At 38.6% G+C, this 18,585-nt stretch overlaps 2 protein-coding genes across 2 annotated transcripts; both read left to right on the top strand.

Annotated features, from left to right (window-relative positions):
* Positions 1 to 2,042: 2,042 nt before the first annotated feature.
* MELLADRAFT_103158 (uncharacterized protein) lies at positions 2,043 to 6,084 on the top strand (the record flags this gene model as incomplete). Its single annotated transcript, XM_007406146.1, has 21 exons — positions 2,043 to 2,136; positions 2,186 to 2,257; positions 2,896 to 3,074; positions 3,171 to 3,320; positions 3,420 to 3,517; positions 3,621 to 3,693; positions 3,755 to 3,833; positions 3,920 to 3,985; positions 4,056 to 4,087; positions 4,163 to 4,211; positions 4,280 to 4,308; positions 4,388 to 4,648; positions 4,719 to 4,761; positions 4,969 to 5,095; positions 5,189 to 5,266; positions 5,347 to 5,411; positions 5,502 to 5,521; positions 5,599 to 5,624; positions 5,690 to 5,794; positions 5,887 to 5,950; positions 6,064 to 6,084. 21 exons carry the CDS (start codon positions 2,043 to 2,045, stop codon positions 6,082 to 6,084), a joined length of 1,731 nt encoding a protein of 576 aa, XP_007406208.1.
* A 6,623-nt stretch (positions 6,085 to 12,707) lies between these two features.
* Positions 12,708 to 15,510, top strand: MELLADRAFT_115456 (uncharacterized protein; the record flags this gene model as incomplete). Its single annotated transcript, XM_007406147.1, has 2 exons — positions 12,708 to 13,991; positions 14,148 to 15,510. 2 exons carry the CDS (start codon positions 12,708 to 12,710, stop codon positions 15,069 to 15,071), a joined length of 2,208 nt encoding a protein of 735 aa, XP_007406209.1.
* Positions 15,511 to 18,585: the final 3,075 nt, after the last annotated feature.

Raw genomic sequence — 18,585 nt, 5'->3', positions numbered from 1 at the left:
TCAAAGTACGGTCTTCCTAGTTCTCCTCGACCTCTTCTAACATGCGACCTCTAAAGAACTATTCTTCAAATTATTTATAGTGCTATCCTTAATCTGTTAGATTGACTTTGATTTTGATTGGTGTAGAAGTGCAGTTTGAGTTATGAATTCAGAACCATGGATATCTGCATCGCTTGCTCTCAAACAACTCGACGATGCTTATTAGTACCTTTTGCTGTGACTTGGGAAATAAATAGGAGATGATATGCCATCCGAAACACATTATATTGGAAGTGTACTCATATCTTAATGAGAGGCAAAGGGATCTCAGACTCTACTCCACATATCTTCATTTAGGGCGCCAATCTTTTCCAAGTGGGGAACCACTTGGCTATATACTCGGAGCTCTCAGTGAGACGCGTTCACAAAATGTATGTTTTTCATTCAGATGATGCATTTCATTAGGCCGATTCAAACTCCCATGTAGCTTGTACATTTTCGAATGATGAATTTTATTCAGTGGTGATCCTATATCTAATTGATGTACAAACGTATCATTGATAAGGATTCTTTAAATCCATTCAAGTAACTTTGATTCAAACATGATTCCATCGGTAGATTTGTACCTAAAGTACCCAGTATCATCTAGACTGCAGAAAGACTCTTCAAATTCTTTTTCATGCCTTCGTAGTACATCCTTTCTTCCTTTGACATTGAAGTTGAGATTGTAGATAGGAATTAATCACATGTTCAGTCATTTCGACTTTGGGATTCCAAAATCGAATTCGTGCACTGGAAGGATGGCACAGCACAAAGATCCTGAGTCTGATTTGAGGAATTGCGTAATTCGATGATTTCCTCTTGTACATGGAATCATCGATACGCCAGAATTTTCAAAATCCCTCCTCGTGCCTTCGTCACAATATTTTGTTCCGTTGTCGACAAAGTTGAGAGTTTGGATAAAAACGATAATATGATCAGTCATCATTGGATTCAAATTCCATAACCGAATTGACGCGTGTTGCTCAGCAAAAACAAGTTTTACGCTGCGAGTTGAGGAAACGCTCCCAACTCTTCAAGATTCAATCGACATTTGAGATGGTCAGGCGATCGAAAGAAATATTGCTGATATCGCTGTTGAAACCGCCTGCTAAATGAGCCAGGTTAGAAGAATGAAAGAAAACTTTTGATTGATCGAGAACCAAAGTTCGCCTCAGCCTTCGGGTAGCCATAGGTGAGATGTGTAAGGTATGGGTTTAAACAAGTCTTTGCATCAAATCAAACACCCCACCCGAGTCTTTCCTTTCTAGACACACCACACATCATCGGCCTCGTGTTTTTGTTCTGAGTGATTTTGAGTTTAAATGAGAGTAAAAAAGGATCGTCGTGCTCAAGAAGACAACCAAGAAAAGATCAAAGATGTTGTTCTAAGAAAAGTAGATAGAGATGAGTTTACAAGTCTTCATGGTACAAAATTATAGATAAGAGAATGTGTCGGTTGCGAAAACGAAAAAAGATTTGGTGAAACGTTGATGATGTAGGATTTAAAGGAGGTCTACAAAGAAAACCAAGAGGCTTTTGGATATTTGAGTAGTAATAATTACTAAATTGAAATGAAATGTGTTTGAGAGGTCATAAAAACAAGTTGCATATACCTTCCTTGCGCATCATTCGAGGTGTTTCAAAACACAGGAGGGCTTACTTTGGTATGTCCAAGGAGCCTTCGATATCTGATAGGTGGGTGAGGTCAGACTCGTTTCCTGGATCAATCGTCGGTTGCTGAGGGCGAAAATTGTGCTCGCATGGGGTGCAGTTGTGACAGGGCATAATGGGTGGAAAGAGGATCGATGAGATTTAGCTTTACATGAAGGGAGAGCGTGATCGATTGGTGATTGGAAAAGGTGGTATGACTCTGAATCGTCGATAAGGGGTTTTGCGCTGGGATGAGGTAGTACAAAGAGGAGGGCACAAGTTGTAAAACAGATTCGTGTTGATTTTGATCTGTTCAGAGAAATGAAAGGGAATCGGTAGGAAAAAACAAACAAAATTCTGAACGTCCAGAAATGCCGATTACTCGAATGGGGCTTGGGCAAAAATTGTTATGTTTTCGTAGCCTGGACAAAGTGATCTTTCTGGGTCTCTCGTGCAAACTGTTACGTTTGTTCTTTCCGGTGATCATAACGCTATCAAACTGGACGTGGCGCAGTCTTTGGCGCACTCCTTTCGTTCTTTCGAAGTCCTCAATCCGATTTGAGAGATGAAGATTCTCACGTACTTGGTGAGTGATCTTCCTCACCCCTAACCTTGACTAACCTCCTCAGGTTAGTTAAGCTTATTACTCAGTGCTCACCAAAAACGCCTAAACCTCACCTTGTGATTTTCTTTTGTACGACCGAACCATTCCTTCCTGGTTTTATACTTTAGCTCCTCAGCACGAAGGTGAATTGTCAATTTTCGGGCTCGAGGCGATCGAGCTTCGGTAACACAAACGCCGATGATCAACAGCGGTGCAAGAACTTCCAGGGGTCCCTGAAAATCTCAAAGGACTCTGAGCTAAAAACAGCGCTGTCTACGAAATCCACAAGGAGAATTTCTTGAGTTTACGGTTTATATTTATATACGATTCGATTGTCCTGGAGCGAAGAATCGATGGATACATATGCAATTCAATTGTTGAGATATATTCTGCTTTTTATTGCACCATAATCGTAACATACGAGACTCCCTCCTGAGAAATCGGTAACCAAAGATAGAGAAACAACCAGGTTGGTGTTGGATCAAATTCCCTTACATACTTTACAATCGTTGATAAACTCCACACCCTCTCAAAACGTTTGCCACCTTTTCATCATTTTGAAGAAAACCTCAAACTTTTCCTTCTTCCAAGATAATATTTTCTAATCTGTTTTTGAATAGTTAATTCATATTGGCTTTATAAAAAGATGGATGAAGATCCTTACTTGACTCCAACAATCTTCGATAATAATGTAACAGAGAAATCCAGAAATAAACCAGAAACGATCGCCGAGTTAAATTTGGCTTACGAAAAAGGTCAAGGTAAAGTGATAGTGGATCCAAATGAGGCTGATATTGAGGTATGCAGGTTTTTCCATCTATCACTCCTATTTCAATAACTCTACCTTTTCAATCCCAATGTTCCTTCCCTAACGATGATATTTGATAATGTTTAGTTTGGTGAAGCATTGGCTAGCCGGCTCAAAACAGATGAAACCGGGAAAATGATACTTTGGCCTCAACCTGATGATAGTCCAGATGATCCACAAAATTGGTCATCAAAGAAAAAAATTCAGATCCTTGTAGTCCTAACTTTGGCATCTTTTGTGTGTAACTATTCCGCCCCAACAAAAAACAACTAACCACAGAGCTTCAATTTTTATCAAGAGCTTAATGAGATATACATACGCTCGTATTTGATTCAGATTCCCGATTTCTGTGGTACTATAAGTATACCATCTACATTTCAACTTGCTACTGAATTTAACACGACCCCTGCCCAAATCAATGATTTGACCACAAAGTTTGTTGGAATTCTCTTACCCCAGAAGCTTTATGTTCTGCTACGTTCGTGAAGTTGAGTAATCTGTAAGATGACTGATGTATACATTCATGGCATCTTTTAGCTGGGCAGTTTTTATGTTAGGGCCCGGAGGGATCGTTGCAACAGTCCTCGTTAAACGATATGGACGTCTTCCAGTAAGTGAAACTGATCCACTGTATTACTTTTCTCTCAATTTTAACTTGTCTATTCTTTTAGATTCTCTTCTGGTCACAATTCATCGGTTTAGCTTTCTTGATTGGATGTGCAGCTTCACGTGATTTGAAGACATTTGCTGGTCAGTTTCTATTATCAAGAACTCAAGTACCAGAAAATTGTGACGTCTCGAACTGATCTGGCCTTGAAATTTACCTGCGGATTTAGCGATGCGATGCATCAACGCTTTTTTCTCTTCAGCACCACAAGTCATGGGCCTTTATGTCATAAACGGTATGTTGAAATCTCTTTGCGAAAGCTCTGATCACTCAGCAGATCCTGATACGGTGTTTTCCATCTCTAGACATGTATCCTTTCCACTTACAAGCTAGGAAGGTATGTAAAGCGCAACAAAATCGATGTTATTCGTACCAGTCGTAACAGAAACCAACGCTCTGTTTTGTATTATAGGTAAATGTATGGACAAGTGGATTTCTTTGTTCACCATTTGTTGCACCGTGTAAGTTATCAACACCTCATCCTGAATCCTATGGTTCGTATTACTGAAACTTTTTTTATCGAATTCAGGGCTCTTTGGATACCTAAACGCTAAAATTGTGGGTTATTAGCAAGAAATCATGTCTTGGTATAAGTGACCAGAAACTGATTCGACAAAAAACCAACTCATTGGATTAGTCATACCGATGGGGTTATTGGATCGCATGTATGTATGTAGGGATTGTTGTGATATTGATTGCATTTTTTGTTGAAGAAACAAGCTATGACCGAAACTCACCTGTGAAGACGGAAAGATCAAAGAGTTTAACCGTAAGATTTAAAAGTCTAATTGGGATCACTATCATTCAAGAAAAACGCGGTGCGACATGGAAGGAAGCTATTTGGCCTATGATCAGATTACTTAGTAGACCTCATCTGGTTGGAATACTTCTTTATATGGTTCGTTCCTAGTCTACCTCGTTCTCTGTCAGTCTGAATCGATGGTTGAATTTGTCTTTATGGAATTCAGGGAGTTCTGTTTGGGTTCAGTATCGGAGTCAACATTACCAATGGTACTTTCATATCTTTATTTGATATACACTCGACATTGCTAAGACTGATAGACAAAGAACATGACAGTTATCTTTGCTAGAAGTCCTCCCCCCTTAGGTTATGGTTTATCCGCAATGGCTGCTTCTTCACTATGTGAGCAAACTTGAACATGTTTGACCCTTCAAAAAACCCTGATAATTGACTAAGTATTATCTTATTTTTCGGAGAAACAGATGCCACACCAGTAGTTGCTGTATTTGTAGGAGAATTTGTGGGACATCATTTGAATGATTTGATTGCTTTCACTCTCACCAAACGTAACAAAGGAATCTTTGAACCTGAGATGCGACTGTGGTAAATATTTCTTCTCAAGATTTATTAAAACCATTTTTTGTGTTCAAACACTCAGAGAATTGAATGGTTTTTTTCTGGATGATTTTGTTTCAGGACATTGCATATCGGATTACCATTTTATGTGATTGGATTCGTTATGTTAGGTGCAGCATTTCAATATAAACTTAATCTGTAAGTCATTTCTTTTTAATGAATCATCAAAGCTCATGACTCAGGAATTGTTGTCTTTCTGTTCTCATCTTTTTCAAAAGTGCGATTTTAGTATTCGGTTGGGGTATGGCTCAAGCTTCAATTATGCTCAGCACTGTTGCATGTTGTGAGTTAGATTACTTTGAAGCCAGATCTATCACTCTTGACAATATATGATACTGATGATCCTCATTTTAAATATCTGAAATGATTCTAGTGAATTATGCAAACAATGCAGTAAGTCTAGAAGTATCCTATACTCTGCTTCATAAATCCTCTGTTAATCCGATCCTTCCTGATTTCACTTTTCCTAGTTCAACTACCCAGGAGAAATCTCAGCGTAAGATTATAACCTTTTCACATTCTTAAAAATCAGATAAGCTAAGCAAGACCTCATTCCCAAAGTCTATTAAATTTAGCTAGAATCCTTGGTGGGTTTGCAGTACCTTATTTTCAAGTTGAATGGGCCAGTTCAAGAGGTGCATTGGAAACATTTGGATGTGAAGCAGCGTAAGTGTCTTTGAATCTTTGAATCTCTTAATGGAATTAGTATTAATCTTTGAATAAGATAAGATGAACTGATTAATGATTGTGCTTGATAGAATCGTTGCAGGATTGTTTTTCTTGACGATACCTATTTTACAAATCAAGGGTAAAACACTTAGGGTAAATCATCTTCATATAACATATTTACCTATTTACAGCAGATCCTACTGATATTGAAAATCACTCATAAAACTATCTAACTGATCAAATTGATTTTATCTGCTTTGATCCAGGCAAAGTATGCAATGGATTGAGGATCAATTCAAGTCATATTGTCCCATATTGGACCAAACTCAATTTGGCTCAATGATTTTGTTGAAAGACCTTTCAAATGTAATTAATCACACATCCATCATGAGAATATAGAATTTGTGAAGAAGTCTTTGTGAAGATTTTAATTGAAGGATTTCCTAACAAAATTGTGTGCTTGTGATCTTGTTTTAATTGATTTTATTATTCTTTTCATTTGTCTTTATACTTTCAAAATTGGATCTCATCATTTAAGTTTTGAATTCCATTGGGTTGATTTATTTAAATTTCATAGAAATTAGAAGTGTTGTCTTATTAACCAGTTTGAAGTATTTGTTGTGTCTATTGCTTCTTTAAATTATCTGTAAATAATAGGGTTTGTGAAAGTGATTTTGAGTTTATGAGCCAGGCTGAGTAGAAAAGATAGTTGAGATCTACAGTTGTTTAAGGGAAGCTTGCAAGAACCTGGCTCCCACCAGGTCTGTGCACTTGCTTAAAGTAGTTTTCTTTTTGAAAGCTTCTTCCATCACAAATATATCTGGTCTTGGAAATATTTTCCAACAACTCACTACCAATGGAGCCAGAGAACTCTCACCAGCACCAATGGCTTCTTTGATCTTGATCCCTCACCTCCACTCCATCCAACTTGATCTCTGTTTTTCAATTGCCAGTCAATCCCAATTCTCAATTGTCTTCTTTATTTGTCTCAATAACTTTCAAAAAGTATTCAGAAGATATCAAATTATCCACTGCCCAAATGGCCAAAGACAATTGCTCCAAAACCAATCTTGACTGTTTACTAACCCAATCAATATTTCCCTGGTCTTTTAAGCGATGTCAAGAGCTATACCAAATGACCCAGAAAGTCATTTGCAAGCCAGATGATTCTGTGAAGCAAGGCCAATTTCACACCTTCTCAGATGAACACTAAGATTTTCTCTACAATCTGATCACCAGTCAACCCTCCAAATATTTAGACATGATTCAACATCAGTTGTAGCTCTTCACTGGTGTCTATGTCTTTTGACCTACCATTTCTCACAAATTACACAAACACCTTGGATTATCTCTGAAGGTAACTTGAGGCATTCACAAGGACCAATCTGCCAAAAAACAAGCCGTGTTTTTCATGATGGTGGCTGGAATTCTGCCAATGTCAGACCTGAGACTCAGTGCATATGCATGTACCCAAAACTACCTTGTGATACAGCTGTTTTCAAAAAAGTTGAAATTGAGGCGTTTCAAAAATGGAGAGGTGGACCGTGCGCCACCTGTGAAAGGTATCAAACTTACCTGACAGATTGACCATTAGACAGTATCAAAGTAGTTGTTTGACCTTCCTTACTCATCTTCTGATGGCACAGCGGTCAGCAAGAGTGGTATGTAAAGGCAGTCCTGTGTTTGACTCGGTGTGCCTCTTTTATTGCCTATAGTTTTTGTCTCAACTTGCCAATAGAACAAAGATAATCATATGGAAGCAAATAATGGTAGTTGAGCTATTTCATTCTTTTATTTTACGATAACAAGCAGATTGAACAAGAGAGAACGTGTCAAAATGTGTGATGACAAAAAACAAAGCCAGTCTGGCTTGAACTCAAAAAGGGAGTACCTTCAATACCTGGTTGATCAAGCATAACGGGGTCTCTCAACCAACATTGCCACTATGCTTTTTTGAGGGCTGTGTGGCTATGCTACTAGAGCAGCATTTCTGTGTGCATACTTGGCACCTTTCACAGGTGGCACACGGTCCACCTCTCCATTTTTGAGACGCCTTGATTTCAACCTTTTTGAAAACGACTGTACAAAAATATCATATAGAAACCTGATTACATGTACATGCAGTGACAGTCTATAAGCTGTATGTAACACGTAACAAAACACATCCAGATTAGGGCTGCGACCCGACCCTGATGGCCCCGGGGCTGCCCCGGGGCTTTTCCCGCCCTCGGATAGACCCGTGATGACCTCAGATCTGCTCAGGGCACGCCCCGAATCTTAGGGCTCAAGGCCAGGCAGGGCCAGACTCACATGGGGGCAGGAAAAACTCACAGAAGGGCATCTTAGGTGGCATAAAAGACTTGCTGAGAGGGGATGTTGTATTTCTAGGCATTTATGAAAGATTCCACAGTAACAAACAAACTTCACAATCACAAACTTGTATTTGAAAAAAGAGAAAAACTTGACTTGAATTCAATCTGAATCTCATGTATAAAAGGTTTTAAAGCCTACTTTAACACCTTATTCCAACTTTTAAGGCAAACCTGAGCCTCGAGATTGGTGGGAGTGAAAGCAGCGGTGATTGCTCATGACTCTCAAGGTGTTAGAAAAAGAACTCTCAGTGGGAGCACTTGTGGCAGGGACTGCAAGCATGGCCCTCGCCATGCAAGATAAGTTGGGCCAGTGTTGTCCAGAGGTCTCCCAGTAGACAAGAGGGTCTCGTGATTTGTCCTCTTGAGGCGCAGCAAGGTATTCCTTGACTTCGTCTTCAATTGGGACTGTTTTTTGTCTGTTGATGTAATGTTGAGGTTGGTCAAGGTTAAGAGTTGATTCTTGAGGTTCAACTATCTCAATATCAGGGTCGGGAGCGGGTTTGAACTTGGTGGCTTGTAAATTAAAGTACTCGACTAGATCATTGTGTCCCCAACCTAGCGATTCCATGGTTTGTGCTTTGACAGCGGTAAGTTTGAGACGCGGATCAAGGATGGCAGAACACATGTACACAGGTTTCGTCTCGGTGGCATTCTGATACTGGATGATCTTCTTGATCATGGGTATGATTGCCACCTTCAATTCCTGACACTTGGAATCAGCCCAGGCCTATCAAGAAACAATACATCAATCAGTAAGCCTGTTTATCAAAAGAAAGAATTAAAAAATGATGAAATAACAGAAACAAACATACCTTTTCAAGTCGCTCAACAAGCCATTGATAGTCAGGCATGACTAGAGAAAAAGTAGGATATAAATGACCTTCAATAGTCTTGGTCACAGCAGCGAGGGGACCTAAAAATTGCACTAAGTTTTCAACCAGCATCCATTCTTTGTAGTCAAGCTTGAAGCTCTCAAGAGCTGGGTTACAGTTGAATTGGTACTCCAACACAACTCTGAGCTCAATGAATCTAGCAAGGGAAGCATGTGTTGAAGACCAGCGGGTGGATACCTCATGAACAAGTCTGACCTTGCGTTGTAAGGTGGGGCAGCTGGCAATAGCATTGTCGAGAGAGGTCTTGAGCTGACTACTATGTTTTATTTTTTTGTGGAATCCTCTAATTCTGGTGAGTACACTACTTATCTCGGAGTTCGAGCTAGGTTCAATAAATAACGGAACAGAGGACTGAGGTTGTGGTATGGTGGGATCGAGAGCATTGATAGGTTGAGGGGTCTTTTGGTCAAAGACTGCCATACCTGCTTTAGCAACTAAGTCAATGATGTGTGCTACACACCCATGAAGGTGTTTGGAAGAGTCAAAATGAGGGATCAAGGTCGAGAGGCTTTGGCCCATGGTTGTATTGTTGGAGGTGTTGTCCGCGGTGATACAATAGAGGCAATTAGTGATATGAAAGGAGTCCAGAACATTTTTGAGAAGGGAAGCTAGGTTGGAACCTGTGTGGGGTCCTTCAATGGGCTTCAAAGCAAGTGTAATGCCGTGGAGAGTGAAGTCGTCTGTCATCCAGTGAGCGGCGACACCAAGCATTGAGACGTTGGTGGGAGAGGTCCAACCATCACACGTGATGGAGATATGGGGGATAGAGGAAAGAATATTGATTATCTTGTTTTGAGCTGATTGAAAGCTATCCAAGATACCATTGGTAATTGTGGTACATTTGGATAAGAGGGTGAAAGCCGTGGGATTTATCATATTAATGACTTCTTGGAATTCTTTTGCGTCAACGAAGGATATTGGGACCGCTTGATTGACAACCATATGAATCAGAACTTTCTTGAGGTTGGCTTGGTTGAGCGGTCTGACCTAAAATAAGAACAAAAATAACAAAAATAAAAAGTCAGAACGGAAATGACAATAATAAAAATTTAAAGATGATTGAAAGTATTAAAAATAATAAATTGAATTAAAACATAATAGAACTGATCAAAGGTAGTAAATTGATTTAAAATATGTGAATACTAGGAACGGAATGGAACTTACTTTGACAGGTTCTCCGTTGATATAGAAGGCTGACACAGTAGGTTGATCAGTTTGGACAGGAGCTATGATATGATGGTGGTGATTGAGATGTTGAATCATGGACTTCGTGCTAGCATGCTTGTCAATGGCGAGAGGTTTGTTGCAAATGCCAGTTCCAGGTTTGTTGGGATCTACCTTGATGGGATTTGTCGCATCAACAAATCCTTGTTGAGCTCAACAAACATTCTTCATCACACCATCAACCTTTTCGGTAATAAAAAAAGTCCACACCCAGGATGAACGTAACGTAGAGGTGGTATCAGAAGCCACGTCGGTGATGGAATCAGAGGGAGCAAGGGAAGAACAGGAGGATGACATCATTGTACGTAGATGGGATGATCGAGTGACAGTCGTAGAGAGGGACTGGGAGGGCATGACCAAGGCCAATACAACACGGAGATATCCCAAAAGCAGATTATTGTGGGAGATCTTCACCAAAAAGCAGTCGGCGCCCTGTTTGGGTTGGGCGCCCGAGGCGCCCGCGGGCATTTTGTGGATCTCATCATGTTAGGTTTAATTGCCCCGGGACGCGTACTGCCAGCTTCAAAAAAAGGTCGGGCAAAGTCGGCCGGGCGGGGTTGGGACTGGGTCGTAGCCCTAATCCAGATACTAATCACATGTACATGTACACTCAAAACAACATGTAATATGTATTATAACACCAATTACACCTCATAACTCAGTGTCAAGAGTGAAGGTGCTTATATCACATAATAGGGGTTGGGCAAAGAGTTTGACTGAGTTGTAGCCAGCAGATCTGGCGCCATTGAAGTTGTAGGAACTTGGCTACTCATATCAAGATAGATGTCACAGATTCACCTGATTCATTTTACTGAGCTACCCGGCGGATACCTGTGACAGGAATTAAGCCAGCCAACCAAAGAGGCTTTTGAAAAGGCTGCTTGTTTGGCCGGACGAGTGTTTTTAAGCTGGTAGACGAGTAGGCTCAAGAGGGATGCTGCTCTTATTGTCACGCCACACAGCTTTTTTTTTTCCAAAAAAAATGAAAAATAAAAATCACTAGCTTTGATATTGTTTGAACAGTGGCTGATATCCAGTCACTTTTGGATTGAATTGAATTTGAACTGCAGCTTGGGACACCAACAAGCAGTGTCCGCCCAATCCCTAATATGAAGGGTACTCAAAGTAAGTATCTACATGTACATACTTTTTGCTATATACTTTTTTTGGTGGGGAAGACAAGGCCAAAAGTATATTTTTTTATTTTTCCCCACTAAAAAAAGTATGTAGCGCTGCATACTTTACTTTGAGTACCCTTGATAGGAAAAAAACAATCATTGATAATCATCACTGAACTGCTGTAGTGATAGAAAAAATAACCCTACAATTAGGTTTAGAGATGAGATAAACAGTTACCCTCTCTCAACCTTCAAACAGATCCCCCAAGCTTTTATTACATACACCAAACTTTTAAAGAACAACTTTGAAGTTATATTGAAGTATATCATCAAGAGTCATATAAATATATGACTAGTTATTCAGTTCATTACTTTAAGGAGCTTCCTGAATAGAAACAACTTGTCCATGAATACCACAAGTGGGATGTTTGTAGCTGGAAACCGAACATGTATTTGGATGTTGTAAGGTATGAACACTGCTTTTGAGGTCTTCTTGGTTGGAGCCAATTAAGCAGATGGATCAGCAACCTTTTGAGAACCCAATATGTAGCTGAAGATAACAACAACCAGTGGTTTGGCAGGGTTATGTCCACAATCTGTATGATCAAAGTATCTATCAGACCAATAAGCCAATCCCAAATCAACACATACTCACCTTCATCAATTCTTTGGGTAATCCAGATCTTTCCAAGACTTGGGATAAGTCAAGCACCAGCAAAAGTATATTAGGATTGCTTATAATCTGGCTCTGAGTTGATGAGTTTGATAAGGCCTCTGCAACAATGATTTGGCTTCTTGGATTGGGTTAATCAGGGATGTACTGGCTTGAGTCCATGAGATAAAGCCAGGCAGTAGCCGTGTTGATTTGGTTTTTGGACACTGGTGTAGGTGTTGAAAAAGCAGTTAGAGTAGGAGTAGGATCTTGGTCTAGGTGAAAATAAAACACAATTTCAAAAAGGACAAAAGATTGTTAAGATTGGATGTGATAGGAGGTGAGAATGGAGGCCACTGAAAACTGAAAGATGGAGATCAAGTTGGATGGGGCAGAGATCGATGTTGAAGACAGCATTGAGGTTGGTGTTGAGAGTTATTGGATGATAGTATAGTTCGATGAGCGGAGATATTCATGATGGAAGTCAAAGTGTAAAGATGAAATGAAATCAAGAGTGCATTTTAAGCGAGCGCGCGGCCCTGGTGGGAGTGCCAACTCATGAGCCAGCTGCCAGGGCTTTGGAGAGTTTTGTTTTGTTTAATGGAAATTGTAAAAAGTGTTTAGTGAGTTTCAGTTTAAAATCCAAAAAAGATGACTTCTTCCTCAACTCATTCAGCTCAAGATTACATTCATCAATTATCAATCCAAATCAGTTCTCATCAAGACTCTTTAGCTGCTATCAACTCAATCAAACCATCATCAGGAACCTCAACTTCATTCACATCTTGGTCAAATCTAAGCACGGCTTTCGGTTTACTCAATCAATCTTCAACTTCAACTCCTACAACTCTTAATCTAGATCCACATCATTTATATTATTTACTTTTAAAATTTGAAGAAATCGGAATTCAAATCGGTTCATTAGATATTCAAAACCCACATCAAATCAAAACTTATGATCCAACTCAATGGATGATTGGATTTAATTCTATTGAAAGAATTCATAAGATTGATAAATCAGATACGATTAGTTTATTTTCAAACTTATCTAATCTTTCGATCGGTTCAACTTGGTGGTCAGGTACGACTTCAGCTATTAAATCGATCAGTAATCTATCCATTCAACAAGATGGACATCGTACAAGAACCATTGAAGAAGAAGTCAAATATCTTTATTCAAGTTTTACCAAATTACCATCACTTAAACTCACCCCTACATCAGTTCCAACCATCACTTCAAGCAACCCCAAAGCAGGACCTAAACCCATGCAATTACTTGAAGGCTTTACCGATCTACCTAATCAAAACCTTGTTCCATTGATCTGTTTTAAATCACTTTGGACTCTTTCCATTCATGATCTTGATCCTCGTTTGTTTATTGGTTGGAATCAACTTAGTCAAAGTTTAAGATCACTTGAGATTCGTAGATCTGGTTTGGAAGATATCGAAAGATTGTTGATTGATTCGGTGATGTTTGATGTTGAACGTGAAGTTAAATTAGAATCTAATCAACAAGACTTGGCAGATGAGCAAAACAGTCTAGATCTCAAGAATGAACCTACCGTTGAGTCTGATGAAGAACGAAGAGCCAAAGAAACCGAAGAAACTGATCTAACCAACTCATCAACCGAAGAAACCAACCTAACCAATCCACCAAGCTCAAGTCAAGACCCATCCAACCCACAAACCCCACCACCAAGTTTCCCACCCCTAGCCTGGCGATTCTTACACCATCTATGTCTAGCAGACAACGCCTTAACGTTTATTCCTTCGAATCCGTTGGCTGCTTTGGTTTCATTGGTCTCATTGGATTTATCTTCAAACCTTTTGATTGTCGTTCCAAACGGATTAAGTTCTTTGATTAGACTTAAGTCTTTGAGTTTGGCTGATAATATGATTGATTCGGTTTTAGGAATTTATCAAAACCTTGGAAACGTTTGTACAATCTCTCACTTTATTTTCCTTTCGAATCAATTTTTTTTTGGTTTTCCTTTTAAAAAAGTGAAAATCAATAGAAACACTTGAACAAACCGATTCTAGAAATTTTTAAATTTCTTTTTATTGATGATTTTTTGGTTATTTTTTTCATAGGTTACTACCATTAATTTATCAAAGAATCGATTAACTTCTTTATGTGGATTAGAAAGACTTTATTCCTTAGAAAGACTAGACATCAGGTCGAACAAGATCCAAGACATTTCCGAATTATCCAGACTAGCCACCTTACCATCGCTCACAAACCTATGGACATCTTCCAATCCATTCACAAACCAAAGAGAAGATTGGAGACCAATAATCTTTAATTATTTTATAGAAGAGAATCGAGACATCGATCTAAGTTCAAGTACAAGTCTTAATTTAACATTAGATAACTTACCACCAACCTACCAAGAAAAAAAACTATTAAAAAGATCGATCGGAAGAACTCTTACACCCGATCCAATCACCTCTACTACTCCATCACCTAAACCTATTGTCTTACGTAGTCCAGGATCTTCAACTGTAGGTACGATTCGAAGATCTAAAGTTAAACCTACAAGTGATGGGAATGGGATCCCAAGTAGTTCAGAAGACAATAATTCATCTCTTCCTTTTTCTAAGAAATCTACAAAAGTAATGGTGATTAAGAAAGATAAGACTCGGAAAAGAACTCCTAGGATTATTGAATTAGATCATGTTTCAGAGTTTCCAAAGAAACCAATCTCACAAATCATCGAACCTAATCATCATCCAATCCCTTCTTCTTCAAATCTTCCTTCTAGTAGTCATCAAAGAATCGGTAATTTAAGTTTAGATGGTCGGATTGGATCAGGTTTAGGTTCTACTTCTGGTTCTAATCATGATGAAGATCATCCAGTTTCGTTTAGGAAAAAAATCGAAACTCTTAGAGATGAGGTGGGTGATGGATGGTTAAAAGTCTTAGGTGAAAGTGAGTTTGGTCAAACCCAAACCCAAACCCAAGAACCGATTCAAAGTAAAAGTAAAAGAATTGGGAATGGGAATGGACATGATTGATTTTAGAGGGTCTTGATCATTAGTATGGTAGATGAGACTATCTTTTTTTCGAATTCAGTTTTCTTTAATTTATTTGGGTTAATTAAGTTTTAATTAGTTTTATGGTTCAATTATGTTTGGGATCTGGTGAGTATAAAGTATTTATGTAATGAAGAAAGAAAGCAAAAGGAGTGTTGGTTTAATTGTTGATGGTTTTGTTTGATCTTAGAAATGTTGTATGAATGTCTTAGTTTTGTGGTTTGGTTGAATTGAATTGTATATGATTGAAAGTGAAAAACAGTTTGGGTTGATGGTTTAGGTAAGCTTAGTTGAAGTTGAGAATCATCGAATCACATTTCATTTGGATCTTATTTGATTATGTGTGTAGAATCTAGATGAGTCAAACATCAAGTGGTTCAACTTCCAGTTTGGTTTTACTTTTTTTTTGGATTTCTAAGTGAACTAAACAGAGAACATGTGAAAATTACTCAGTTGCTCAAGTTTTACTAGAAGAAAGAAAACTGTTACAAAAGAAAAAAGGACTTGGGCTTGAATATAGCTTTGTATATATAAAGTAAGAAATCCAAAGAAAAAAAGCAAAAGTAAAGAAAAAACCAAACATCAAATCATAAGTTCAAATAAGTTTTTTTCTTCTTGACATATAAAGATTTTTTTTTTCATCCAAAGTAATATACTAGAAAGATACCTTACCGAGCTACGAGGGGTGGGAAGTTCAGTAAATCGAGAACCGATCTTGATGGAAATGGTTTATTCATTTGAATTTTCGACAGGAGGTGTAGTAGAAGGATATTTAAGTAAAGATTCATCACGTCTTTTTCCCCTTAAATCCCATTTATGCTAATAAATCCATCGTAGAAAAAAAAGAAACGTATATTAAAGTCAGTAAAGATCGAGAAAAAGTTTATGGATAAGTGGTTTTTTTTTGGTTTTGAAAAGACTAACTGAATCGATGACAGAAATATACATGAATCCAAGAGGTATCATACCAAGGATTAAGAACGTATTACGAGTATGTCTTCCGTTAAACTTGAAAGATTTCACTACTTCATCTCTCATCAATGAAAACTTATCTACATGTTTGTTATGCTGAAAATCCGAACGAACAAGAAAAATAGGGATTGGATTAGATTTTGTTTTTTTTCGATGGCTTGAACATGTAGGATTGGATTTCAGAGAAAGAAAGACTTTACGTGTAATGCATCTATTATGGTTCGGATCAAATCGGATAGAATTAGGATCGTGCATTTCTTCTTTGAGGTGGACATGTTCGGTTTTTTGGGAAGAAAAGAGAGATTGGGGAATTACTTACGGAATTCGTTTGGGTTACCCATTTTGTTTTTTTGGTTGAATGAAGTGATGAGTTCAGTTGATTTGATTTGTTGCTTTTGATTTGATTGATTCGTCGATTGATCGATTGTGAAGCTCAGGTTTCACTGGTTCTGTACATCTCTGTGATATCTTTGTGTCTTGTTATGTACATAGCAACTTGAAGTTGAACCCCAACAGTGACAGTCAAAGTCAAGTTTCTCCCTCTTCACTTGTCTATGGTATGAACTAGTGATTATCATCATTGTATGTAGGTAAACCTCACCATACCTGAAGAATCAAAAACTTCATGGATTCTGAAATAATATTCTTCTGCATTGGTGGTCTATTTACAAACATGAATCCAGAAAAAAAAAATCACAAGTTTTCCAGAACATCAGAAAGTCAGAATTGGTTCTGAACCTCTATCTTTGATTTGTAAATTCATCATATCAGATCATATCTCTGTACATACCATGGCCAAATCTTTTCCAGAACATCCCATGTTCCCATTCCCCTCATCAGATACCCCATAACAAAGCCACCAATCAACTCTTCTGTGGTGTCTGTTTCATCAATCTGGATTCTGTTGACCAACCTACTAATCAGAAACCTTATTGATTTTCTGTTGATTGTTTTTCAAAAAAAAAGTCCATAAACAAAGATTAACTTATTCCGTTGACATTGATGTAATAGATATGAACTTATATTAAATCACAGTTTGATTGGTAGAAAGTAAACTCAGTCAAGCAAATTCTTGGGTTTGTTATGTACAGAGCATGGTATTACCTAGGTTAATAGGTAGTATTTTGATTGATTGATTGATTAGTATTTAGATTGATTGATTGATTTTCAATATAATTTAATTTGGGTTAATAGGTAGTATCTTGATTGATCAATCAGTATTTTTATTGACTGGTTGACTTTAAAAGTATTTGAATTGATTTGTTACTTTGATTGTTCAGAAATTTTGAGGAAGATGAGATTGGTGAGTTGTGGGGAATGGAAATGGAGGGAGATGGGATTGGTGAGATGAAGCTGAGGTAGATGTGATGAGTCCAATCATGCAACAGTGCAATCACAAGGGCTTGATCTGGCATTTGAATGGGATGAGATGATGTCATGAACAACACCATATCCCAGTGTAAGTTTTAGAATGATGGTCAACTGCACAGATAGTCAAGGTTGTTGTATCCATGGTCAAACTCAAACCATGAAATCCTGGTGTGATCATCGAGGTCATTGTGGCAATGCTTATGGTGATCAAACTCTGTTGGACCTCTGACCGGTCCATGGCTTTCATTCAGCTTCAAGAGTTTCTCGTGGATGGGTCTGAGGATATTTTAACTTTTCACCAATCTTTCACGTGATGTTGATGTGAAATCTGAATAAAATATCACAGTGAAAGCACTTTGGTAGATTCACGTGGTTTGAATGTAACAATGTCACCAGCCTCTCCAAATCCCAGCCACACATGTCTTCGATTCTCCCCTCAGAGTCAATCCTGTGGTAAAAGGTCCCACTCCCAAGACACCTTCATTCATCCATTCTCATAAGCTCTTTTAGGGGGTGAGCTATCTAATTTTATATACCTTCCGTAGGATACTCCTACCTTGGTCTGACTTCTCAGACTGAGATAGGAGTCTTTGGGGGAGCCCGGTCCCGGGCCCGTACCACTTTTTACCCACGGTTAAAAATTTCCGTTTTAGGCGTGGCACGGGTCCGTTTCCAGCTGGGTGGGTGGGAGGTATAAAAAAACTATTTGAAGTGAATTTATAAAATTAAACTGAGATGGGATTGGTGATCAAAATAAAAAGTTCTGAGTTTCAATTTTTTGGTGCGGGGTGTGAAAATTTTCAAAGTTGAGACTTTTACTCGATCGAGTTCTCGATCTCGTACAGTTGTACAGGAACCTCACTTACTTAGAACTTTTGGTCATGGACCTAAGTCTTAAGTTGTGCCTTGGTTAAGACAACCAATCCATTCTCATAAGCTCTTTTAGGGGGTGAGCTATCTAATTTTATATACCTTCCGTAGGATACTCCTACCTTGGTCTGACTTCTCAGACTGAGATAGGAGTCTTCGGGGGAGCCCGGTCCCGGGCCCGTACCACTTTTTACCCACGGTTAAAAATTTCCGTTTTAGGTGTGGCACGGGTCCGTTTGGCAATGCTGTGCTCTTTTAGAGTTGCGTGATACTCGACAAACCC

The sequence above is a fragment of the Melampsora larici-populina genome (assembly GCF_000204055.1).
Source record: "Melampsora larici-populina 98AG31 unplaced genomic scaffold MELLAscaffold_5, whole genome shotgun sequence".
In the NCBI taxonomy this organism is placed as follows: domain Eukaryota; kingdom Fungi; phylum Basidiomycota; class Pucciniomycetes; order Pucciniales; family Melampsoraceae; genus Melampsora; species Melampsora laricis-populina.
This window is presented reverse-complemented; position numbering and strand designations above follow the sequence as displayed.